The 25,064-nt window shown below is 37.2% G+C and overlaps 1 protein-coding gene and 1 long non-coding RNA gene across 2 annotated transcripts in view; one reads left to right on the top strand and one right to left on the bottom strand.

Annotated features, from left to right (window-relative positions):
* The window catches only part of LOC107743929 (stabilin-2-like), a 40,233-nt gene that overhangs the window by 10,284 nt on the left and 4,885 nt on the right, over window positions 1-25,064 (bottom strand). The window contains exons 8-51 of the mRNA XM_016557385.1: window positions 24,595-24,791; window positions 24,364-24,494; window positions 24,139-24,272; window positions 23,826-23,908; window positions 22,889-23,032; window positions 22,227-22,370; window positions 22,047-22,109; window positions 21,304-21,420; window positions 21,116-21,169; window positions 20,669-20,749; window positions 20,095-20,247; window positions 19,674-19,733; window positions 18,647-18,742; window positions 18,447-18,533; window positions 18,247-18,358; window positions 17,973-18,150; window positions 16,894-16,987; window positions 16,658-16,816; window positions 16,486-16,581; window positions 16,301-16,396; window positions 16,098-16,145; window positions 15,276-15,412; window positions 15,043-15,151; window positions 14,855-14,932; window positions 14,569-14,658; window positions 14,344-14,451; window positions 14,118-14,249; window positions 13,906-14,034; window positions 13,756-13,818; window positions 12,886-12,981; window positions 12,253-12,448; window positions 12,059-12,154; window positions 11,891-11,936; window positions 10,534-10,613; window positions 10,301-10,426; window positions 9,983-10,059; window positions 7,851-7,922; window positions 7,389-7,508; window positions 7,273-7,317; window positions 7,119-7,199; window positions 1,077-1,226; window positions 832-972; window positions 640-699; window positions 266-442 (exon numbers count right to left, since the gene is read on the bottom strand). Of these exons, the coding sequence (XP_016412871.1) occupies window positions 266-442; window positions 640-699; window positions 832-972; window positions 1,077-1,226; window positions 7,119-7,199; window positions 7,273-7,317; window positions 7,389-7,508; window positions 7,851-7,922; window positions 9,983-10,059; window positions 10,301-10,426; window positions 10,534-10,613; window positions 11,891-11,936; window positions 12,059-12,154; window positions 12,253-12,448; window positions 12,886-12,981; window positions 13,756-13,818; window positions 13,906-14,034; window positions 14,118-14,249; window positions 14,344-14,451; window positions 14,569-14,658; window positions 14,855-14,932; window positions 15,043-15,151; window positions 15,276-15,412; window positions 16,098-16,145; window positions 16,301-16,396; window positions 16,486-16,581; window positions 16,658-16,816; window positions 16,894-16,987; window positions 17,973-18,150; window positions 18,247-18,358; window positions 18,447-18,533; window positions 18,647-18,742; window positions 19,674-19,733; window positions 20,095-20,247; window positions 20,669-20,749; window positions 21,116-21,169; window positions 21,304-21,420; window positions 22,047-22,109; window positions 22,227-22,370; window positions 22,889-23,032; window positions 23,826-23,908; window positions 24,139-24,272; window positions 24,364-24,494; window positions 24,595-24,791 (4,736 nt within the window). The remainder of the gene's footprint in view (window positions 1-265; window positions 443-639; window positions 700-831; window positions 973-1,076; window positions 1,227-7,118; window positions 7,200-7,272; window positions 7,318-7,388; window positions 7,509-7,850; window positions 7,923-9,982; window positions 10,060-10,300; window positions 10,427-10,533; window positions 10,614-11,890; window positions 11,937-12,058; window positions 12,155-12,252; window positions 12,449-12,885; window positions 12,982-13,755; window positions 13,819-13,905; window positions 14,035-14,117; window positions 14,250-14,343; window positions 14,452-14,568; window positions 14,659-14,854; window positions 14,933-15,042; window positions 15,152-15,275; window positions 15,413-16,097; window positions 16,146-16,300; window positions 16,397-16,485; window positions 16,582-16,657; window positions 16,817-16,893; window positions 16,988-17,972; window positions 18,151-18,246; window positions 18,359-18,446; window positions 18,534-18,646; window positions 18,743-19,673; window positions 19,734-20,094; window positions 20,248-20,668; window positions 20,750-21,115; window positions 21,170-21,303; window positions 21,421-22,046; window positions 22,110-22,226; window positions 22,371-22,888; window positions 23,033-23,825; window positions 23,909-24,138; window positions 24,273-24,363; window positions 24,495-24,594; window positions 24,792-25,064) is intronic.
* Window positions 1,748-2,209, top strand: LOC107743261 (uncharacterized). Its single transcript, XR_001640387.1, has 3 exons — window positions 1,748-1,829; window positions 1,928-1,978; window positions 2,086-2,209. It is a non-coding gene; the product is annotated as an uncharacterized LOC107743261 (long non-coding RNA).

Genomic DNA, 25,064 nt, shown 5'->3' on the forward strand with positions numbered 1-25,064 from the left:
AGATGATTGACAGGCCAGTTTACAGTGACAGGGTGCGTGTATCTATGCGACAGAGCGTCCGTTAAAGACGCAGTTGTGTGACGTGTTAGTATGTCCCAAAGCTTGCCTATTCTTCTACTGCACACTCAAAAGTGTGTACTTTTTCTTCACCAAAAGAGTACATACTTTAAGGGCGTAGTATAAGTAGGCACATTGAGACGCAGCACAGATGATTAATACAGCCATGCCCTTGCCACAAAATTTAACACACTGGATAGAGACCAACCTTGCTGTCACGCACGATGTGGTATCTAAGATACTCAGCTAGCTGATCACGGTTATGCATCGCATACAGGTAGTCTTTTTGCTCTTGGGCCAGGGCGGCCATTGCAGCATCCGTGGGCAGGAACAGGGTGACAGGCTGATTAATTGGATCCATCACCAACTTCAACGTATCTGTGTCCTTCAAACAAACAAGGTAATATAAGATTTGGATTTTATTAGAAAATAGAGGGTTCCTCTAAAAAATAACACTTTAAATTTTATATAATAAAAGAAAAAAGGCACAAAAAATCTGAACCCTAGACACTTTTTTTGTGGAGAGAATTTTATTAGAAAAAAAAGAAAACAAAAACAACAACATATTTTTGCTTATTTTACCTCTAGAAGCTTGTAGAATGTCTTGAAGCCATGGAAACTGACCACATCTGAGAGATTACGCTTTCAGAAAAAAAGGACAATGACAAACAAAATAAAAAATCTATCAGTGTAATTTCATAATTTCATGCTTTATTATTACTCTTGACATTATAAAATAAAGAATACTGTCAGAATAATCATGTGGGGACATACTGGTGTGCTGTCTTGTTCTCTGTCTTTCTGAATCTGAAAACCAGGGGGCACTAGAACAGTGTCAATCTCATGGAAAATCCCATTGCTACTTTCCAGATCACTGAACACCACTTTGGCTTTGTTATTGATGTATATAGTATCCTAGAAACAAATAATGAGTGTTTCAATAATATGCATAATATGTATCTTATGCAGTCATCATACTGAGTTGTGATAATGTTATCTTTGCATCAGGCACACTGTACCTCAGAGTATGTAATGGTGAGGATGTCACCAGTAAGTGTGGTCAGGTAACGAGGCTGCATGAGGTCTTCTGGGAGGAGGGCACGGCAGGCCACAATGTGGTACCTCAGGATTTTGATTTCCATACGAGTCCGTTTTACAATGTCCTTAACCTAAACAAAAGCAGTGCCAATAACAAAACCTGCTATCACATCACAGTTTTCTCTTACTATTCATCATACTCATTAAGAGGCAGAGTAGATGTAGAGTAGTAGATGTAGACATGTAGATCAAAGGCCATTTGGGTGAATCACATAAAACCTGTTGAAAACATGTCCAAGTCATATTTTAGCTTATATTCTGATTCTGATTCATGACAATGAACCATATTTTCTTACTAAATACTCATTACCATAATGCATCCCGCTTTCGAGTTTGTAATTTTCCTTTTCAATTCTTGAGTTTATCTTAGTGACAATATCATTAGGACATACTTTTGTGTTTATTTCATGACTTCAAGTTCAGTCACATGGTACAAGGACTGGATGGATAATCTTCTAGCCAGTCATGGCGCAAGCTGATAGGTCCTCTACTTGTAATTTGTCAACCAATCATATTGCATACTATGCAAACGAGCTAATAGGCATGTAATTTGTCAGCCAATGAGTTTGCATGCATCATATACGCTAACATTTAAATAGCCAGCTTTAGGCAGTTGGCCGGTTTAGTCAGTTGCTGTAAGAGTTAGCGGTTTTCTTGCTTCTGGTCACCTTGGGGTGAGTATATATATATATATATATATATATATTTATTTATTTATTTAAAATGTTGAATCCCTCACTCAAGTGTAGATATTTTTCCTACTGTTTTGCAGGAGGTAATTTTTCCTTATCTGTATCAGCTTGCTTTGTGATATTCTGCAATGGTAAGTTTTGGTCTTCATGGTATAATTGTTTCTAACAAGATAAGCCTTAGCCAAATTGGCTCAGGGACATGTGGTTCTAAAACCACATTATGTTCGTTCTTCTGTAGAACAAAATATTGAGATTTTGGCTCTTCTCCATACAATGGAACTCAAAGCTCCAGTGTTGCTTGGATCCCAACAAGTATCATTTGTGTTCTGCAGAAGAAAGACATACGGATTTAAAATCACTTGAAGTTGAGTAGTTTTTTTTTTGGAGGAGGGGGGTCTGAACTATACCTTTTAAATCACCAAACTCTAGATCAGGGGTGCCCAAACTCTGTCCTAGAGGGCCGGTGTCCTGCAGAGTTTAGCTCCAACTTGCCTCAACACACCTGCCGGGAAGTTTCTAGCATGCCGAGTAAGAGCTTGATTAGCTGATTCAGGTGTGTTTGATTAAGGTTGGAGCTAAACTCTGCAAGACACGGCCCTCCAGGACAGAGTTTGGACACCCCTGCTCTAGATATTCAATCTACTTGGCCATGCGGCAAGACTCCTAGCAAATTGATCCATTTGAGTTGTATAGCATAGTTTTGTTCAATGTAATGCCATATCTTACGGTTTTAATAGTAGAATATATCAAGGTGTCTTAACAGTTTGTGGTGTTTGTGAAAACTGTGAAAATCCCTTTCTAAATTGATTATTCCTAAAATGTGGTCTGTTAAACTCCGAATTGGCCAAATGCAGTCTGGCTAAGCTAGTAATACCCACAACATTTTTATTGATTTGGTTTTCACTGTGCTGAGTGGAGAAAGTAATGCATGTGCAATCTTGCTTCTGGAGAGCCAATTCACAATGTACAATCATACCATCACACAATGGCTACGTTTACATGCACAATTTTTGGTACAATCGGACTGAATTCATTCCGACTGATGTATCTGAATGTAGGGTTTACATGAACGCTAAATAAAGTGATCGGGTTGATGTGATGTCACAAGCTTCAAATCGGAATAGATTTTTTTTTTTTTACATGCGCTCACTGCACAAATATAGAGTTTCTCACTGTTTTTTATTTATTTATTTAAAATGTTGAATCCCTCACTCAAGTGTAGATATTTTTCCTACTGTTTTGCAGGAGGTAATTTTTCCTTATCTGTATCAGCTTGCTTTGTGATATTCTGCAATGGTAAGTTTTGGTCTTCATGGTATAATTGTTTCTAACAAGATAAGCCTTAGCCAAATTGGCTCAGGGACATGTGGTTCTAAAACCACATTATGTTCGTTCTTCTGTAGAACAAAATATTGAGATTTTGGCTCTTCTCCATACAATGGAACTCAAAGCTCCAGTGTTGCTTGGATCCCAACAAGTATCATTTGTGTTCTGCAGAAGAAAGACATACGGATTTAAAATCACTTGAAGTTGAGTAGTTTTTTTTTTGGAGGAGGGGGGTCTGAACTATACCTTTTAAATCACCAAACTCTAGATCAGGGGTGCCCAAACTCTGTCCTAGAGGGCCGGTGTCCTGCAGAGTTTAGCTCCAACTTGCCTCAACACACCTGCCGGGAAGTTTCTAGCATGCCGAGTAAGAGCTTGATTAGCTGATTCAGGTGTGTTTGATTAAGGTTGGAGCTAAACTCTGCAAGACACGGCCCTCCAGGACAGAGTTTGGACACCCCTGCTCTAGATATTCAATCTACTTGGCCATGCGGCAAGACTCCTAGCAAATTGATCCATTTGAGTTGTATAGCATAGTTTTGTTCAATGTAATGCCATATCTTACGGTTTTAATAGTAGAATATATCAAGGTGTCTTAACAGTTTGTGGTGTTTGTGAAAACTGTGAAAATCCCTTTCTAAATTGATTATTCCTAAAATGTGGTCTGTTAAACTCCGAATTGGCCAAATGCAGTCTGGCTAAGCTAGTAATACCCACAACATTTTTATTGATTTGGTTTTCACTGTGCTGAGTGGAGAAAGTAATGCATGTGCAATCTTGCTTCTGGAGAGCCAATTCACAATGTACAATCATACCATCACACAATGGCTACGTTTACATGCACAATTTTTGGTACAATCGGACTGAATTCATTCCGACTGATGTATCTGAATGTAGGGTTTACATGAACGCTAAATAAAGTGATCGGGTTGATGTGATGTCACAAGCTTCAAATCGGAATAGATTTTTTTTTTTTTACATGCGCACTGCACAAATATATGTTTTACAGTTTCTCACTGTTTGCACATAACCACTCTCCTACACTGTTTCTTTGTTTTTAACAGCAGATTTGATATTTATCCATTTATGGATTAATATACATATAAACCGCTGTGCAGTGCTGCTCATATTTATCATGCAGTAAAAATGCCCCTCCCCGCGCCCAAACCGGTTTGCCTGTGGATGATAATCCAAAACAAGGACTGGTGGGAGGTTGTCCTGCTCCACTTCACAGTTGCCGAGTGAAAGGAGCATTTTATAATGACAGGACATGCATTTATACAACACTTTATTCAAAAGGAAGAGCTGTTCCACGGGTCATACGTCATTATGCTATTTCTGCATCATTGCACATGCGCAGTCCTTTCAGTTTCGGGGTTCAATCCGATCGAGTGTTTACATGCACTCTCAAAAGGAATAAACCACCCCCTTCAATCCGATCGAAACATTCCGATCGAGCTCAATTGGATCGATTAAGGTGTTTACATGAAGGCTTTTCAGTCCGGTTGAGCCGTCAATCCGATTACAAACGGATTATTTGGTTGCATGTAAACGTAGCCAGTGACTCTTGGGAGCTATGCTGGTGGGGGCCAAGCCCCTTGTAGGTTCAACCAAGCCGGCCAGTTCCTAGGGTAGAAGCCAGACCAAAGGCAACTGTTCCTCCAGGCTGAGGGTTGGGCATGGGGCTAACAACCCCATCCCATAAAATCTATATTGGTGCAGAAACATCAACGATTGTCCGAACAACCAATTGGATTGAGCCAACTAACTGGCAGTATAACTACTCCTGATGAAAGTCACCAACAGGAAGTCAGGAGTATGAAAGATAGTCTACTAGGGTCCAAAACTAGTATCCGTGTTGGAGCATGGAATGTCTGCACTATGTCTGAAACATCGAAATCAGCTTAAGTTAGAAAAGAGACAAGGAAATAGAGACTGGACATCCTAGGTGTCAGTGAATGCCGATGGGCAGGATCCGGACGGCAAGTAACCAGCAACGGCTATGTTATACTTTACGCTGGACATGATGGCAGACATGAAAACTGTCTAGCCCTTATAATCACAAAAGAGAAGGTTAACACCTTGCTAGAAGGGGAACCTCTAGACGCTTCAACTCCAAACACTGTATACCAACCATCATCCAGTGTGATGCACCAACAAATGATGCAGAGGAAGAGGCCAAAATGACTGGTATGGGAAACTACAGCAAACAGTCTCTAAGGTCCCTCAACATGACATGCTCTTGACCATGGGAGATATGAATGCAAAGGTTGGGGCTGAAAATGCAGAGAGAAAAAGAGCTATGGATCAACATAGATGTGGAGTGATGAATCCTGCTCCACTTCACAGTTGCCGAGTGAAAGGAGCATTTTATAATGACAGGACATGCATTTATACAACACTTTATTCAAAAGGAAGAGCTGTTCCACGGGTCATACGTCATTATGCTATTTCTGCATCATTGCACATGCGCAGTCCTTTCAGTTTCGGGGTTCAACCGGATCAAGTGTTTACATGCACTCTCAATCGTATTTGAAAAGGAATAAACCACCCCCTTCAATCCGATCGCGCTCAATCGGATCGATTAAGGTGTTTACATGAAGGCTTTTCAGTCCGGTTGAGCCGTCAATCCGATTACAAACGGATTATTTGGTTGCATGTAAAAGCAGCCAGTGTCCTGCAGAGTTTAGCTCTGGCCTGCCACCACACATTTAAGTTTCTAGAAGACATTGATTAGCTGGTTAAGGTGTTTAAATGGGTTTGAAGCTAAACTCTGCAGGACTGTGGCCCTCCAGCAGCATGATTGGACACCCATTACTCTCCACCCAGCATTTTATCCAATCACACTGCTGCCTATGTACCTTCACAAGCGGGTTCATGCCTCAACTTTTCATTGGTAGCCATCTTTGATGCTTGAAAGTCTGGTAACTCATTTTATTTAATTTCAAAATGTCTTTTGCCAAGTTTGTCAGTTACTAAACCGTTGAGGTTCATTTGGCACAGTATGTGGAATGCGGCTAGCAATCTTGCCTCATGTATTTCCATACAAGGCGGTGCAATTCACTCCAATGCAGCAATACCCACTAATAGTGCAGGGCAACTTCGGTCCTGGAGGGCCACTGTCCTGCAGAGTTTAGCTCCAACCCCAATCAAACACACCTGCCTGTAGCTTTCTAGTGATCTTGAAGACATTGATTAGCTTGTTCAGGTGCGTTTGATTAGGGTTGGAGCTCAAATCTGCAAGACAGTGGCCCTTCAGGACCGAAGCTGCCCAGCCCTGTGCTAGTGGGAACTAATTTTTAAAGGGGTCATATGATGCAATTTCATTTTTTCCTTTCTCTTTGGAGTGTTACAAGCTCTTGGTGCATAAAGAAGATCTGTAAAGTTGCAAAGGTTTTTTTTAACTTTAAACCGCATAAACACATTTCATTACACCAAATACACAAAATAATGTTCTTTTTAGCAGCATCATATGACCCCTTTAAAGTGTTATGTGTTTCTTTGTTTGCTGATGAGCTGTGCTACCTTCTGTCTCTCTCCGTCTCTCTCCCATTGAAAATAAACTGAGAACTTAAAGTTACCAGGTACGGTGTAAAATGCCCTTAAAAGTTAAAACAACACTTGGGTTATTCTTGGCTTTCTAGTTAATGTTATTTGGTATGTATACTTTTTTTGGTTTTTTTGCATTCTTGCAGCTTTGAATGAACGACACCTGCAAAACATTTGAGGCAGTTGTTGATGACCAGAACCTATGCAAGAAACTCCATCTCATGCTCCGTTAAACTTTAATGTTATTGTAGCAGTAATAAGCAGTTTTTTTTTTTTGTTTGTTTTTTTTGTGAATGCAGTTTTAAGAGTGTAGCAATGCAAGTCTTCAATTCAATTAAAGTACTGCTGTTGTGATTTAAGTCACAATTTTGCTCATTGACCACATTTGAGTCTTACCTCTGGTTTGTTGTAAGCATCTGCATTGGGTGCAAAGACTGTGAAGGGGCCACGATTTCCAAGTTCAGGAATATTATTTCTCTGTAAATTCAGTTAAATCGGTCTCATTCAGGCTAAAAACATCATTGTTAAAAATTACTTAGAATAAGCGTACCATCAGTCCAGTGTAGAAGTCTCCTAAACTTCTGTTTAGAATCTCCTAAAATGAAAGAAATGTTTTAAGGTTTTGCTACATTTGTGTGCCTGTTTACATTTAGCTGTACTTCTCACTCTTTTCAGGGTGCCTTTGCAAGTTTCTCCATCTCCAATAAAGCCAGGCCTACAAGTGCAGTTCCTCTCCAGGGGTCCTGTCATGGTACATTGGGCATACCTGTGACATCCTCCACTTTTCTGACATAAAGAAAAAAAATTGATAGTGACATTGTTCCATGCTATTCATTTTAATCTTTGAGCTGAGTGCAACAAGGTCATTTGTAATACAGTGGGTTTTCAACTGGTGGGCTGTAATTCAGAATGAATGAACAAGTGGGTCTGTTCTGATTAAACCTTAACATTTAAAACATTTAGAATAGAAACCAATGAAGAAGTCTTTTGATTAAGTACAATTTTGGTTTAAGTTTGTTCGGTAAACAACTCTGGTGCTCTTGATGCACTTGATATTGTGTAAATCTGAGTGGTGATGTAAAACCAGTTGGGAACCACTAATATAGTCCTTCTAATGAAAGCACATACCTCAAGACAGACATTGATGGCTTCACATTGCTTTCCATCCCCAGAAAAGCCTAGTTTGCAAATACATGCTGTCTGAAAAAAAGTTAATATACGGTGTCATTACTTCAAATTGATTCTATGGGTGAGTCGAATCTCTCAATTATGCATGGGTAATTTCTCACTCAAATTAAATACTTTGTTTAATGCAGTGGTTTTCAGAGGTATGTATAATTTAATTACAACGTAAAGTTGCGAGTTATTTTCTAAAATAAGGTAGATGAAATATAAAAGTACGAGTTCGCTCACTTCATTTCGTCACTCCTTTCTGATATAGTGCACTCAACTGCCATACACTATATAGGGATAAGTGGACGAGTAAACGAGTGAGTGATTTCATTCAGACACAGCTAAAGACTTTTTGTTTTTTTCGCACTGAGTTCAGGGAGGGCTAGGAGGACTAACATGCTTTCGTCATAAGTAACCTTAACTTGTGCAGTGATTGGTGGCAACAAACATAATGTTACCTCTATTAATTATCTTTAAGCTGCAGTTAGAACTAGTCTGTATTGGCTGAATAAAGCAAATCAGTATCTTACCAGTAAAGTTTAGATGGATGAAGATTGTAATGGAGGTAAAGACGATTACAGTGACATACAGGAATCATAAACTATTAGACGCGCAAGTCCGTTATTTATGTGCAAATAAACCCCGTGTATGTGCGCTCTCTGGTAGCTTTTTGCATGAGCACAGTTCAGTACATATGGGCAAAAAAACACTCTGATAGAGGAACTGTTCACTGGTCATGTTGAGCTGCCTTCAGACAGATCACCACATTCGACAAATTCAGAATGTTTTATTTGCTTTTTTAATTTGTGTTTAGCTCTGTTCAATAATTCTGAATGGATCGGTATAGATTTATATACAGTCAGGTTAAGGCACCTGGTATAGTGGTCTGTTGGCACCTCCGTGTGGTCCTGTTTGGTATTACAGCTTGACTTGTGGCTAAAATGCTCTAAACCAGGGGTGTCAAACTCAATTCCTGGAGGGCTAGAGCCCTGCAGAGTTTAGATTCAACCTTAATTAAACGCACCTGACCCAACTAATCAAGTCGTTCAGGCTTATTTGAAAAATTACATGGTATGAGTGTTGGAGCAGGGTTAGAACAAAACTCTGCAGGGCTCCGGCCCTCCAGGAATTGAGTTTGACACCCCTGCTCTAAACGAATGCAACCTTTATTTTCTTTCCTCACAGTTTTTGCTGTATACATAAATTGTGAATTATGAAAATCAAAAAAAATTTTTTTTTTTTTAATTTATATAAAAACGTGCAGAAAATGTAGTTTTGTGGGAATCATCCTCAAGCTTGAACTTGGTAAAAAAATTATTTAAAATGTTTCAAGTCTTAATACTTTTCCTTTTGTTATACTGGGATTAATCATACCGGGATGTATGCTAAAATTGTTGGATGTGGTGCCCTACCCAGAAAATTTTCCACCAGTAGCCACTGGTAAGAAGTCTTATTTGGCAAATATTTCCTCTGACTTTTTTAACAGATTTAGTCCACAATTATTTTATTTTGCATTACAGTAATGAGAATTGTTTATACAGTGTTGGTATTTATGGTGTTTAATTTACAACAGGAGAAAAAATGGTTTCTTTCCACCTAAAAGTGAGTTGTTGTTTTTTTGGGAGGGTTATTAAGAAAGTATAGCTTAAACCGTATGGGAGTATTTCTGCAGCCTTTATGCTGCTAAATAAATGCTGAAATATAATTTTTGTGGTTTCAAATGTAATGCTTTGTGGCATTACATTTGAAACGGCTAATAAACCTTCCGATTATTATTTATTTTATTTATTTTTTTATTTTTTTGATGGGGGTGCAGAGGTATTAATTAATTAAAAACTAACAAATCAGCTGGAAGTTGTATTTTCAAACTTTGAAGCGTTGTTACTACAACTCGTATGCTCCTTAAACATTTACAGTACATTTAGAACATGATGTATTGTGTTCCTTTTAATTTCTTTCACTTTTCTTTACTTGATATTAAAATTACCTTCATAAAACCTACAGAAACCCTGGATTCACTTATAAAATTGTATTTGATTTGTTTGTTGGCTGGCTGTATGAATGGTCCGTTTATATTTGCGTCCTACCTTATTAGGGCCTGTATGAATGCAGTCACCATCTGCATGGCATCCCCCATTATTACCATCCAAGCATGGATTGATGGCTTCAAAGACACACACAATCATTAACACATATCAAATGCAATAAGTTTGTTTCATTTGGAATACACAGCACTGCATTCACGGTATATATATATATATATATATATATCACTTTTTATCACACTTTTATTATTGGGTTTCTCCTGGACCTCAAACCCAGGACATTGGCACTGTAAGTGTCATGGACTACAAGATGTGTACACTACCCTTCAAACTGGATATTAAACTGACATATACACTTACAAATGCATACTTTTCCATCGCCTGCATAACCCGGGTGGCACACGCATATTCTCCGTCCTGGGAGGGTTCGCTTGCACACGGCGTGGACCGAGCAGCCACCGTTATTCTCTGCACATGCGTCCACCGCTTGGGTTGGCGATAACACCATATAGTACATTAAACCACCATTTAGACTCATTGGCTACAAATGTTATTTGACAGCAGTGTGTTTGAATGTTTCTTGAGATGCTTACCTGTGCAATATGTGCCGTTGCCCTTAAATCCTGCAGCACAACTACAGTAGTATTTACTGTCCACCACGTTCAGCAAGCAGCTACAACAAACATCAAACCCAAGTCATAAACGCAATATTTAAAGAGCATAGAAAGTATGAATGTCACAAAAGCAAATCCAGGTCACATTTTGCAAAAAGTGCTTAATCATCTGTAGATAAGGTCTTGCAATTAGCAATAGGTGTACACATCTAAGGAGGGAATAACCAGCGCTCTCTTCCACCTTCAATACCACGACTGAGGTGAGACCCTTGAGCAAGGCACCGAACACCCAACTGCTCCCCGGGCACCGCAGCACATGGCTGTCCACTGCTCTGGGTGTGTGTTCACGGTGTGTGTGCACTTGGATGGGTTAAATGCAGAGCACAAATTCCGAGTATGGGTCACCATACTCTGCCACACGTCACTTCACTTTCACTTTCTTTTGAAATATAGGGCTAATACAAATTTTGGGATTTTTTTTCTAGATGCATGGTTCCCAAGAGGACTCAATTAAGAACTTTTCACAAATTTCAAACCACTCTCTCAATTAGAGGAGTACACCTTAATTGTAAAGATTCCTATTCCTAAGACGCTGTTTACCTAACAAGCTCTTGATGTCTGATGAAGACATTTTAGGTTGCTGAAATTTTTTATTTTTAAAGAAATAAAGCTGACGTTTATATCTGCAAGACTGAGTATTTAGTTAGATTTTTAAGTTAACATTTCACCCAAATTCACATTACCATTCAAAAAATAGGATTTTTTTCATGAAATCAATACTTTTAGTCAGCAAGGACACTAAATTGACAAAAAAAATACAGTAAAGACCTGCATTGTTTGAAAATAGTTCCATTTCAATCCATTTTAATAATTTACAATAATTTTTGAAGGATCATGTAACACTGAAGACTGACTGCTGAACATTCAGCGTTGTCATCACAGTTAAACATTACATTTTAAAATGTATCCAGATAGGACACTTCTTTCAAACTGTAATATTTAATAATATTCTTGTTTTTACTGTATTTTTGATCAAATAAATGCAGCTTTGGTGAGAATAGGAGACTTATTTTAAAAACACTTCAAAATCTTACCAACCCCAACAAATAAAGCAAAAGATAATGCTTATTTTATTATTCTTGGAGAATGGAAACGGTAAAATTATGCATAAAAATAATGTACAAATTTTAAATTGAACAATATTTTTGTTTTGATTTTGAGGTGTAATATGACATGATCTCTACAGGTTTTGTGTGATTTACCCAAGAATGTTTACTTGATACAGATGGTAGTACTGTAGTACTTCCAAGATGTTCTTCAAAGAAAGTAAACTTACTTGGCACTACTGTGGCATTTTCCTCTGCACATATCTGATGTAATAGCTGAAAAGAGTCAACATATATTATCTTCATTTTTATTTACAGATTACAATAAATATATACTCAGATGGTGCAAGGCATCCAAATGTATGTATCAACATTCGTGTGACAGGTGAGCATCATACCAACGTTGCAGTTTATTCCTCTCCAGCCCAGATCACACATACAGCTGCCGTCTCCATCCACACCGTCTTTGCAGCGTCCGTTGACACACTTACACTCTAAACAGAAAGATAGTGCATATACGCAAACTTTGTATGAGCTAATTGTTTACAGAGTATGTAGTATATGAAAGTATGAGCTTTTAAATGTTTAATACCTTGATCACAGTGAATTCCATATTTTCCAGCTTGGCAAGTCTCACATGCGGTGCCGTTAAACCCCTGGTTACACTGACAGATGCCTGTGCCATTGATCCCATCTACACACACACCGTTGGCAAAACAGGACTGACCTTCTGGCCCCGGACACTTCTCGCAGTTAATACCATAATAACCTGCACAACACTTTCTTTCCTGCAAAGAGAGAGAAACTGTTTCTGATATCTGCCTTATTTTTAACATATAAGAGGACATGGCCATTTGTAACTGGAATGTACGAGGCTTCCGGTGTCATCTGCTTCCAGTTATTTTTTTGCTGTACAAAACAGCTTGTTATGCTGCTTGATATTGGAAACAAGTACCTATATTATTTTAATGTACCGTTATATTATAAACACACTGATTTTCCATGCAAAGTTTTTCAGCACTTCATTATTCTTATTTACCCATAGCGGCTAATGAATCGCAAGTCTTGTACATTCACAGAAAATAGCTTACTTTCATATTGAAAATAAGGTGGATATCATCATGTCAAGCACAATGAAATGTTTTTTGTTTTTTTTTAAACTGAACTCCAGAAAGCTCTGGCTGCTTGTGATTGTGAAAAGTGAATGAATGCATCTTGTACATACAATGTTGACTTTCTCACAAGAAACTTTGCATCCGATGGTCAGCAGTGTCTCTCCAAGGTATACTCGACTATACATGCATCTTTTCTTTCGGCTCATCTGAGAACAAACAATGAATAGGAAAAGTTTAAAGTTTGTTTGTTTTTGTTTTTTTCCATAGGGAATTTGGAAAGATTTCTACTCTTTTCTACTCCTTTGTGATTTCAATTAATTACAATTTTTCAAATAAAAAAAAACTTGATAATTTATTAAGTTCCCTTACACTCTTAAAAATAAAGGTGCTTCAAAAGGTTCTTCAAGCGATGCCATAGAAGAACCATTTTTGGTTCCACAAAGAACCATTCAGTCAAAGGTTCTTTAAAGAACCATCTCTTTCTTACCTTTTTGTAATCTAAAGAACCTTCTTTCGCCACAAAGAACCTTTTGTGAAACAGAAAGATTCTTCAGATGTTAAAGGTTCTTTAAGGAACCATTTAGACAAAAAGGTTCTTCTATGGCATCGTGAAGCACCTTTATTTTTAAGAGTGTACTAAAGAAATCTAAATGTGTAAATTGTAAATTTGTAATCAAACTAATATCAAATTATACAGTATAAATACATGTTTAAAATTGTACATTTTTCATTTTTCAAGTGAATCGTAAAATGACCGTCTTAATAATATGAAATATAGGCATCCAAACACTTTTTTTTTTTTTTTTTTTAAATTGATATTTTATAAATTAATATTTTGTGTAAATTAACAATTTGTAAGAATGACAATCAAACTATATATATATATATATCTCTCTCTAATATAAACAGTTTTTAAAATGGCCGTCTTAATATAAAATATTGCCATCCAAACACTTTTTGGGTCAACATTGTACACTCACCAGTCTTTTTGTTCCTGAAGGGCAAGGGTTCTCAGTTGGGTGGAAACAGTCCATGCAGCGTCCCTACAGATACAATGTACATTTAGATTGAATATTTAAATGATACAAGTAAAAATGACCAGGTAAAATGGTTAAATAGATATATTGCACCGTGATAATTTTGGTGGTAGCTCTGTCACAGCGGTTGTTGGGAATACTCAGGACTGCAGACACGGTGTGGATCACACCTTTACTGGTCTCTATATCAGTCACGTTCACCTCAGCCTCATTTACAAGCAACTATGACAGAAAAATCTCATATTTATAGAAGACTTAGCATTTGATTTACTAAGCTGACTTGAAATAATTTAGCACTGACTTACTTTCTTATCTTGTCGGAAAATTCCCAGTTGGTACGAAAAGCCAAGCATGGTATCTTTATACAGTCCATCCACCAAATCTCCATCTTTTAGAGTCTCATTTATTATAATGTGATACTGGGTCACATTCAAATCCTAGAAACAAATACACAAAATTCATGATGCAAAAATGAGACGCTTTATAATTAATATCATTACGGCTGTGTATTTTAGTGTGTTTGTATAATACCATTGACTCCTTGCCCGTTCTACTGAGGTATTCTCGGATCGCGCTGTCTGTTGGAGCAAACACAGTAAAGCCCGAAGACTCCTCCATTTCATTAGTCAGGTTGTGTTTCTGAATAAATGCAAAATAAGTACAATTCAAAAACAAGTCCAAGCCATATGTAGAGGATGATTATTTTCATTCGTGGTGTGGCAGGCCTACAAGACTTAGACAAATTAGCTGACTCACCAAGAGAGAGCTGTGGAAGAGAGAGAGATCAGCCCTCTGACTCAATACTTCCAGTAAACCTTCACTCATCTGTCGCTCAGGCATCAACACCTAGAGTGAACAACAGTGACAAATTTCTTCAATCTGTGTGTATGTCATCACTTTATCAGTAAGTTTGCACTTTATTTTAAATTTAAGAAACACAATTTTGCATAACCCTTTCTGTGTACACAATTACGCAACTGTTAGTAAATGAGACCCAATGTTGTACTAGATTTTATTAAAAGAAAAGACTCTAGGGTCGTACTTTGTCAATAAAATGGATAACTCCATTCTTTGCTGCCATATCTCCATAAGTTATTTTTCCTCCTGCGACAATAGTGGTCTGAATAAAAAGACAAACAGAAAACATGATAAAGAAAATATCTTGGCGGAGTTGAATGACAGACAAAATTGTACTGGGATTAATCGAAAAGAAAAGCTGTTTCCTCTTACATCATTGGTTGAGTAAACAGGAAGTGTCCTTTTTAAAACGGAAAGCAGTCGTGGGGAAGGGGATGCACGGAGATCGCTAAGAGCATATAACCCATAAACAATGTGGCTTCTGTGAGGAAAAACACAGCTAGTTGTATTTTAACAATGTAAAAAAAAAAAGATGAATCATTATCAAAACTATTGAAATATGACAAATTAGCTGATGTGGTTGCATGACAATTATGTGTCGTTACTTGATGAGACTTGGAAGGTTACTGCGGGTCATCCAGAAGTCTTTGTCTTCTTGACTCAGTTTCTCTGTGGCCTGAGCCGATGGGACAAAGAGTGTGTAATTTTCTGTCTCTGACAGCAGTTGAGAAAGATCCGCTCGCTATGGAATATTTCAGATTCCAGAACTTATTAGGAACTCGAACATCATTTATATACAATCAGCCTTGAAAATCTGGACATAACATTAATAATAATAATAATAATAATATATTAATAATAATAAATCTCAATTACTTACATTTTAGACACAATATTACCAGTTACTTTGTCTTTTTTTGTTCCAAAACAAATCCACAGCAAAACTGTTGGATGTCTCAGAGTAGTGGCATAACGTAATGAATCAGTGTTTTTAAACAAACTGAAGGAGTGAATGATTCATTGACTCACTCGTTTAGTTCCCAAATGGATCAGTGTTTCTGAGTGAATTGCTTAAATTAATGATTCCTTGACTCGCTAATAAAAAGTAACTTGGTGGTGACCTAGTGGTGTAATGATGTAATCTGCAGAAAGAGTCAATAAAAACGCCCTATCACTAAAAGTATGGAGTCTGACAGGAACGTGCAAACACAGACAAGTGATACAAACAGTGAAAAGCTTAAAAAATGTTGTGGACTATATATTAGCAGTCTCTTAAAATGCTGCTTGTCCAATCATATTCAAGGACCAGAACTGTTGTATAAATAGGGTGAATTATGGTAATTGGGACATTTTCCCCCAGTCATCTCAATGCCAAAAAGTGCTCCAATTTGAATTCACTCCCTATTAAAAAAAAACACACAAATTACCAATATCCAGAGGTTGAATTCTAGAAGATTTGGGTTTGTTGCCACCTCCTGCAAAAAAAAAAAAAAAAAATGAAACAACTAATGAATAATGTTATACAAATATCCTTTTTAAGTAATAGCAGTTGTTGAATTACATACAGTATAAGCCTGACCTCTGTATAACAAAAAAGAATAGAAAAATAACACAAAATAATATACAGTGCCTGTGCTAGGGTTCCATAACAGATTTTTCCATCACCAACATAACCGTCCTCACACACACACTGCCATCCACCAGGGTTCAGGAACTGGCAGGTGGCCTATGAGAAAACAGGAAAATGAAAGAATTCCACATACATTTTATGAAAAAAATGTGTGCAGTTCTATGATGATTTGTTTGAGCCCTCACCAGGAAATGACATCCACCCTTCTGCTCCACACATTGATTGACAGGTTCACAATCCCTCCCATTGCCGTGGTAACCATTTTTGCAAGCACAGTCACTCTAGGGTAGAATATCAATCATCAAAAATCCTGTAAATCCAAATAGATGGGGTTCGGGAATCACAATGCCCCCTCACCTGTCCTGGGCCTACATAGATGCAGGTGGCATTGGGGTGACACCCTCCTCTGGATGGATTCAGACAGTTATTGATGGCCTGGCACTCATCTCCATCCTCTCTCCATCCGCTCAGACACTGGCACGTGTGTGTGCCTGGACCAGTCTTTATGCATTTGGCCTGAGAACAAAAGAGATTAAACATACTATCATAACATGGTAACATTAAACACAAGCACACAGATGCATCTGACTTACATTGATGCTGCAACCTCCACGATGTGGCAAAGCACAAGGATCGCTTTCCACGCACATGTATCCATCCCCTTGGAAACCAGGCTTACACACACACCTAAAATCACACAATGCATCACTTATATTTTCCTTTCTTAAAACTTTTTTTCTTTTCTTTTTTTAATATCTAATAATGATGGTCCCCTTGCAAAGGACTCCCTTACTGCACTAAAAAAGCAGCTTTACATGTAAGACTCATTTATTATGTGTGATATTAAAAATGAAATAATTAAATCTGGACATCATTGTAATAATAACATTGTGATTTTAAAATGAATTAAATATGGACATCAGCATAATAATAATAATAATTATTATTATTATTATTCAGAAAAACTATTAATAATTCAAATGCATTTATAAAAAAAACAGATATACTATGCATATTATGCGAAGCAATATTATGGATAGAGGACTCATAAGAATCATTTATAATGTGTGAAAAAAGCATTTTGATATTAAACGTGATTTAAAGGCACAATATGTAATTTTCGCCGCTAGAGGCCGCTTATTCAAAATAAACAAAGAGACAAAGGCGTAGTTTGATGATGCCGTGACTGAGTGTGGAATCATCACAACGACACAATGACACTATGGACACGCTCCGTATCACTAGTTAAAATTGCTTATTTCTCTGGATTTAAACATTCTTCGAAACATTTGGGATAATGTAAGTACACAAGTCAGCAAAATATATAACACTGTTCTAGTGGTTTTTGGATATTTTAATAAAAAAATCTTACATATTGTGCCTTTAATCTTGACATAATTATAACAACAATAATAATAATTTCGAAATAATAATGATTCAAATGTATTTATATAGCACTTTTTTGCAAAAAAATATTTGTCTAAAGCAACTGCAACTTTTTAAAAAATTTGTTTACAAATTTAAAAAAAAAAAAATTTTTGGTACCCTTCGACACCAAAGGTCTCCAAACTCCAGTTCAAGTATAGTATTGAATAAATAAAAGTAGCACATTAAATTTGCAAAAAAAAAATTTAAATAAATAAAGTTCTGTCTGTGTTAAACAGATGCTCACGTGAATGCTCCCTTATTGGACACACAGTTAGCATGAGCATGGCAGGGCTGGTTGGGCCCACACAGCTGGGTCTGCTGCTCGCAGAACTCTCCGGTATAACCTTCTTTACAGGAGCCCTGCTTGCATTTACCGCTGGCCTCTGGACGGTTATCACACATGCCGTGTATGCATCCACAGGCTGGTGTTAGTAGGGATGCAAAGAAAAATTGTTACTAAACATCTGGAATATTCCCAAACCCCCATGCTGTGAGTTGGTTAAGAAATAAACTCATACTTTTGTCACAGAACGGGCCGTATTTGTTGGAGTCGGCACAGTATTGGCACCGGGATCCTTTGAAACTGGGCTCACACTGGCATGTGCCGTTTCCATCGATGCCCTCTGAGCACTACAACAAAAGAAAATGTAAGTCAAGACCTTATGACATATGAAAAAAAAGTACAGTATGCACACATGTGAATGTGCATGGGGTTTACCATCCCATGAGAGGAACAGGGGGCGGTGAAACCACCCGGGCATGGGGAACAGTCTGGTCCAAAAAAGCCTTTACAGCAACGAGGGGTCTGGTCAAGACAAATAATGGCTAATTTGACTGGATCAGATTAACCAGCAAAGCTAGATGCAGTTTCAAGTTATGTCATAAATGCAGATAAATACTAGTGAATAAAATACTCACAGTCTTTGTTTCATTGCAGAAGAGGGAACAGCCAAGGGTGGGTATGCTTATGCCAGAAGTCTCCGTTTTGAATACACAGCCTCTGGTGAATACATCCTGAGTATGAGGAGACCACAAACGGGTTATAAAAATAAAAAGTCACAAATCAGTGTCACTATGTACAATTTCACTCCAATTTAAAGGAATAGTTCACCTAAAAGTGAAAAATGGCTAATAATGTGCTCACCCTCAGGCAATCCAAGATGTAGATGAGGTTGTTTCTTCATCTGAACAAATGTGGTGAAATTTAGCATTGCATCACTTGCTCACCAATGGATCCTCTGCAGTGAATCGGTGCCGTCAGAATTAGAGACCAAAAAGCAGATAAAAACATCACAATAATACACAAGTAATCCAATCAGCTTCAGTCCATCAATTAACATCTTGTGAAGAGAAAAATCTGCATGTTTGTATGAAACAAATCCATTATTAAGGTTTTTCACCAAAGGATTACAGTTTGGGCTGTTTTCGCTTGTAAACGTTGCTTGATCTGTGCAAATTTCTCTCCTGATTCAGATGACTTTTTTGGAGAAAGCGAAATTATGGATAGAGAACTTGGTCTGAATTTAAAAACATGTTAATGATGAATTTGTTTCTTAAACACATTCTTCATGCTTCAAAAGACATTAATTGATGGACTGGAGTCTTGTGGATTGCTTACAGATTATTGTGATGTTTTCATCAGCTGTTTGGACTTTCATTTTGACGGCACCCATTTATTGCAGAGGACCCACTGGTGATTGGCAAGTGATTAATCAAGTAAATTTCAACAAATCTGTTCTCAGGAAGAAAAAAATCTAATTTATATCTTGTATGGCCTGAGGGTGAGTACATTTTTGGGTGAACTATTTCTTTAATGCCAAACTGATGCCAACCTCAGTTGAGACTAAAAGGTAACATTTAAAACAAAGGCTTTATTTTTTTTTTAACTTAAGCTTTGCTGTTTTAAATTATAGCATGCACTAATGGTTATTTCTGAACAAGTTACCAGTGATTCACCAGTTGGACAGGTAGATTTGGAGACAAGTGTACAGCTAACACATGAACCCTGTAACAAAAAGACAAAAAGACACCCTCTCATGTCAGTTTGGTAACAATCACTTGTTGCAAACGAAAGGGAGGTGGCCAATCTATTGTGCATGTAAAAGAACAAACAACAATTTTAAAGATGAAGTGTGTAATTTCTGTTGTTTCTAAACCGGTTTCATGAACACTGCCCCCCTCTGGCATTATTTTGGTAGACCCACAGTGTTTATGCTCTTTCCAGTAAGTCAAACTGTGAATTGCTTATTTGTAGGTGTCTTTAAACACTGAACTGGATTTTTGACATAGAAATACCTTCAAGACAGAAAGGTGTATCTGTATCTACAGCTAAATCGCTATGACTGGTCACCACAAATACGGCTTACCTTATAAATATTGGTTTCTTTGATGTCACACCTGTGAGGTATGATGGGCTCTATAGACGGAGGGATTAGAAGCCCCTCCAGTGAATGAAGACGGCCATTCTTCGCTTCAACATCCAGTTCCAGAACCGACTCCCCATTGACCAGGATCTGCCCCTATATGTAACAGAATCAGCACATTAACTATTAACCACTAATATTTGACCATTAGAATGTGTATAGATATGTATACTTTTTGTGTTACTTTCAACAGTACAGTAAAATTTTAAATAAATTTTTTTTTAACTTTTTTGGATTTAGTTTTAGTTAGTTGAGATAATAATCCTGACTTGAGGTCACGTGAGATGCAGAAAAGCAAACACTTATACTGTAGTTTGAATAGCAAAAGAAAGTGAACTACTTGCAGTGAAGAATTCACAGATCCCCCCATATTTGCTCAAATATAAACTTGCTGAAATATGGTGCTAAAACATGACTAGATAAAATACACATGTGGATTTAGGTTTATGTCTCTTAAATGCATGTGAACAAATATGATCTATTTCAGCTAAATATATAACAAAATATTATTACTCACAGCACTCGTTACATTAAATGTCAGCACCTGGTCGGCCATGGTCACAGCACGAGGATTCGACACAATGAAGCTGGCACTCAGCTGTACACAGATATGACAGACAGTATTTAATTAATGATCTAGAAATGGATTTGAATCAAGCGGCAACCTCCCGCTCTCTCTCGTGAAGCCAACACGGAAGTGACTTAAACTGTAATTCATCGACTGGCCACTAGAGGCTGGCTGCAAAAGGGAGTCAATCCCATAGACTCCCCATGTTAAAATGCCCAACTTTACAGCAGAAAAAAACGTTTACAGCCTGGTTCAAAAAATTGCTGCCAAGATGGCGACGGTCGGCTCCGCCCACTTTGAGCTTCAGAAACGCTCTTCAGGAACATATCGGTGACGTCACGGACACTACGTCTATGATTTGAATACATACATTCACACACACATCCACACACAAACCTGAGAAGTGGACACTATGTGATTGCGCATCAGTTCAAGTAGTTTTGTCTTACCCTAAATTGGGAGAAATGAAAAGATAATGTAAAGTGATGCTTATGTGACTGGATAGAACATATACAGAGAATGTTACATATATATATATATATATATATGTATGAAATTAAACTGTTGTTATATTTGCACTGTACCTCCTCTGAGGTAAGGAAGTCTAAATAGCCAGGCTTCAGGAAGATAAAGGCTATATTTGTTGGCGCAAAAAGTGTGTAAGGTCCTTCTTCTTCTAAAACAGTTGCCATGTTGCTTTTCTGAGAAAAATAAATATCAAAGTGTTCAAAATATATATACATCAAAGAATCTTGCAATCTTGGTGAGCATAAGAGGCTTCTTTCATTTAAAACATTTAAAAAATCTTACAAACCCCCACATTTTGAATGGTTTGTATATTTCCACAAAAGGTCATTTAATTTTATAAGTAAAATCTAATAACTCACATTCATAATTGATTTGAATGGACTGATTAAAGTAATTGAAACAAAAGGATGACCTAGGATATGTTTTATATTGTCAGAAAAAATGACCTATTAAAAAATAAAAAAAAGTCTCTTAAAATCAGCTCTACACTGTATTTAAAAAAAAAATGTGCTGGTAAATTTCTGCCAGGACAATATCCAATTAATTTTACAGACATTTCTGTTAACCCTAAAACAACTCTAAATAATGCAATGAAGTGCAAAATTCAAAATACAGGTAAAACTTCAGATTCCTTCATATTAATATAGTACATTGTGGCCTATTTTATGGATTAGTTGTTTTATTGTTTTTTTATACAGTGTAGCAAAGATTTGTCCTATAATAAAAAGGTAATTTCTAGCACAGGTCAATTGTCTTATAGTACATTAATTTAGGGTTAAATCGAGTTTAAAACTGTTACCTCAAGCAGAGACTTAAACTGAGAGAATTTTCCATTTCCTGAGAGAATCTGCAACAGGTTTTCCTGTTAAAAGACAAAAAGACAAATAGACATTGTTGGCCCTCCTAACAATCAAAAACAACATTAAGTAAATGTAAGTGTACGATGTTTATGTAACAGAAATCCTTTATCTTCACAAACCTCTTTCTCGCTTATTACAGTGGAAGGAACTGCATCCATCAGCTTATCAACCAAATGGATGATTCCATTTGAGGCAAAGATATCTGTCTCCACAAGAGTTCCTTTCTTACGGCTGCCATGGAGACGGATTTTTATCTGCTCTGCCTTGAAAATAGAAGTTTACCAATTACAGAAACAATCTAATGTAATCTCTTGTCATCTTCACACACACACACACACAGGTTTGTTTTTGTGAAAAGTGGGGACATCCCATAGGCGTAATGGTTTTTATACTGTACAGACCGTATATTCTATTGCCCTACACCAACCCTACTCCTAAACCTACCCCTTACAGGAAACTTTGTGCTATTTCAGATTTTCAATACACTCCATTCTGTGTGATTTATAAGCGTTTTGAAAAGTGGGGACATGGGGTAATGTCCTGAAAAGTCACCTTCTCCTTGTAATACCTATGTCATACCCTTGTCATTATACAAATTTTACATTTGTCACAAAAACGCGCACACACAAACACACACACACACACACAAACACACACAGTGAAACATAAACAGATCTGAGCAGGAAAGAGTTAAGAAAAGAAACAGGATGTGATGATTCCTCTCTTGTATCCTGCAGTTGCACATCCCTGAAAACAATCTGGTCAAACACACACAACCTACATCTGTCATTGATTCGGCAGCCATGCCAGTCAGAGTGTAGAAGAGGATTCCCTTCTTCAGCGAGTCAGAGTTCACCTCTCCCGCAACCATGTGCAGCTTAGCAAGATAGCGAGCTCTCATCTCATTAGCCAGCAGGGTTTTCACCTGGAGCAAAAGCATGCTTTAGTATTTGTTTGAATGTATCCACCTTATTTTGCAACATGCAACTAAGCTGTTTTCTGTGAATGTGCGAGACTTCAGTTTGTTAGCAGCTATAGGTATTATAATAATAATAACTAAAAGGATATATTAGACCAATACAGTAAACATTTCTATGCTGATCTGAAATGGTTTATATGGCATATTGCTGGTTTGGTGCTGGTCTAGTCTAGCTGTTGCATCCATATAGCCATTGAAAATTTTACAATGCTACAAAAATAAATCAATACATTTGTTTTAAATAAATGCTGATATTTTGAACTTTATATTTATCAAAGAATCCTTAAAAATGTATCGCAGTTTGCACAAAAATATTAAACATCACAACTATTTTCAAAATTGAGAATACAAAAAAAGTTTCTTGGAACCAAATCAGCATATTACAATGATTTCTGAAGGATTATGTGACACTGAAGGCTGCAGTAATGATGCTGAAAATTCAGCTTTGCATTACAGGAATTGCATTTTAAAATATATTAAAATAGAAAACAGTAATTTTAAATTGTAATAATATTTCACAATATACTGTAGTATTTCACAATAATTATAATTACGACAATATAATAAAATAATATGATAAGAAATACCAATTTGCAATATCAAGCAGAAGTTGTATAGCTAAAAATAACTGGAAGCCTCACACATTCAAGTTACAAATGGCTGCATCCGTTCCTACATTAAATAAAGGTGGATATGATCGATGTATCATATGTTGGTGTGTCTGTGTTGTCTAACTCACAGATGTGCCCTTAAAAGCCTTGTTCACTGGTACAAACACTGTAAACGGTCCAAGGGAGGTCAAAGGCCATGACATGAGTTTATCTGAAACAGCAGAAATAAAATTAGCACTACACTGTATGTGGCTACTGTGTCTATTTTATTTATTATTAGGAACTTTAACATGTTAGATAATGTCGACACCTAAATTGAAAGAAAAAAAAATCCTCTACCTTTGAAAATGATGAAAACCCAATAATAACAATAATAATAATAATAATAAATAAACAAATAAATAAAAATGACTGGGATTGGTTTGCCAGCAAGTCACTCACTGAACAGTGTAATGGCACTGGAGAGCTGACCCGTCCACTCTCCTCCTGGCTTTGAATTTAAGTCCTGCAACTGCTGAATTATGTTCCCAAAGCATATTTTTCCATTTCCAATGTAACCTTCACGGCACTTACAGCTGAAATGTTTGAAATTGAAGGCGTAGTTTTGAATATGTGGGGAAAAAATCAATTAAGAATCAACCAAACAATTGAGAATTTGTCACCTACTCGACTGTTCCTGGTTCCACTGTGGCACAGGTGGCATATTTATGGCAGGAGTCTGGTTTGCACACATCTTTTACACTGCAGCCCTTTCCTTCAACAAACTTCTGAAATCCCTCCAAACACTCACAGTGAGACTGTGGAAAATTGAGAAGATGTCAAACCATAATCAAAACAATAGGAGCATTCATGCTGCTCAGAAAGGTGCAAAGTGTTTTAAAGTGTTTACGAACACACCTTTCCAGGACCATCATACACACAGCGTGTAGAGCCAGATGTGCAGTTGCCCAGGTTTGTCTGGCAAGGGTCTATGGGCATGCAGACACGGCCATCTCCACTGTAGCCTTCTGTACATGTGCAGACATGCTGGTTCGGTCCTGTATGTTCACACACTGCGTTTGCATGGCACACGCCTTTCAAGCAGGGGTTAATTGCTGCATAAACAGTGTGACAAAGAAAGACAATAGATTAGTGAGATCAAGAAGCCTCCTGAAATTTCCAGATTTGACCAGTACAGTATACATTCCTATGCTGGTCTGAAGATAGGTCAAAGTGTCAATTGCTGGTTTGGTGGTAGTCTAACTGGTGCATCAGAATAACCATGCTTTTCATGCTTTGTTTTAGAGACTTTTAAAAACATTTAAAAAAATCTTACTGGCCCCAAACTTTTCAAACTTATATAATTATAATTATAACTTATTACAACT

The sequence above is a fragment of the Sinocyclocheilus rhinocerous genome, unplaced genomic scaffold (genome assembly GCF_001515625.1).
Source record: "Sinocyclocheilus rhinocerous isolate Xijiao unplaced genomic scaffold, SAMN03320098_v1.1 scaffold551, whole genome shotgun sequence".
NCBI lineage: Eukaryota > Metazoa > Chordata > Actinopteri > Cypriniformes > Cyprinidae > Sinocyclocheilus > Sinocyclocheilus rhinocerous.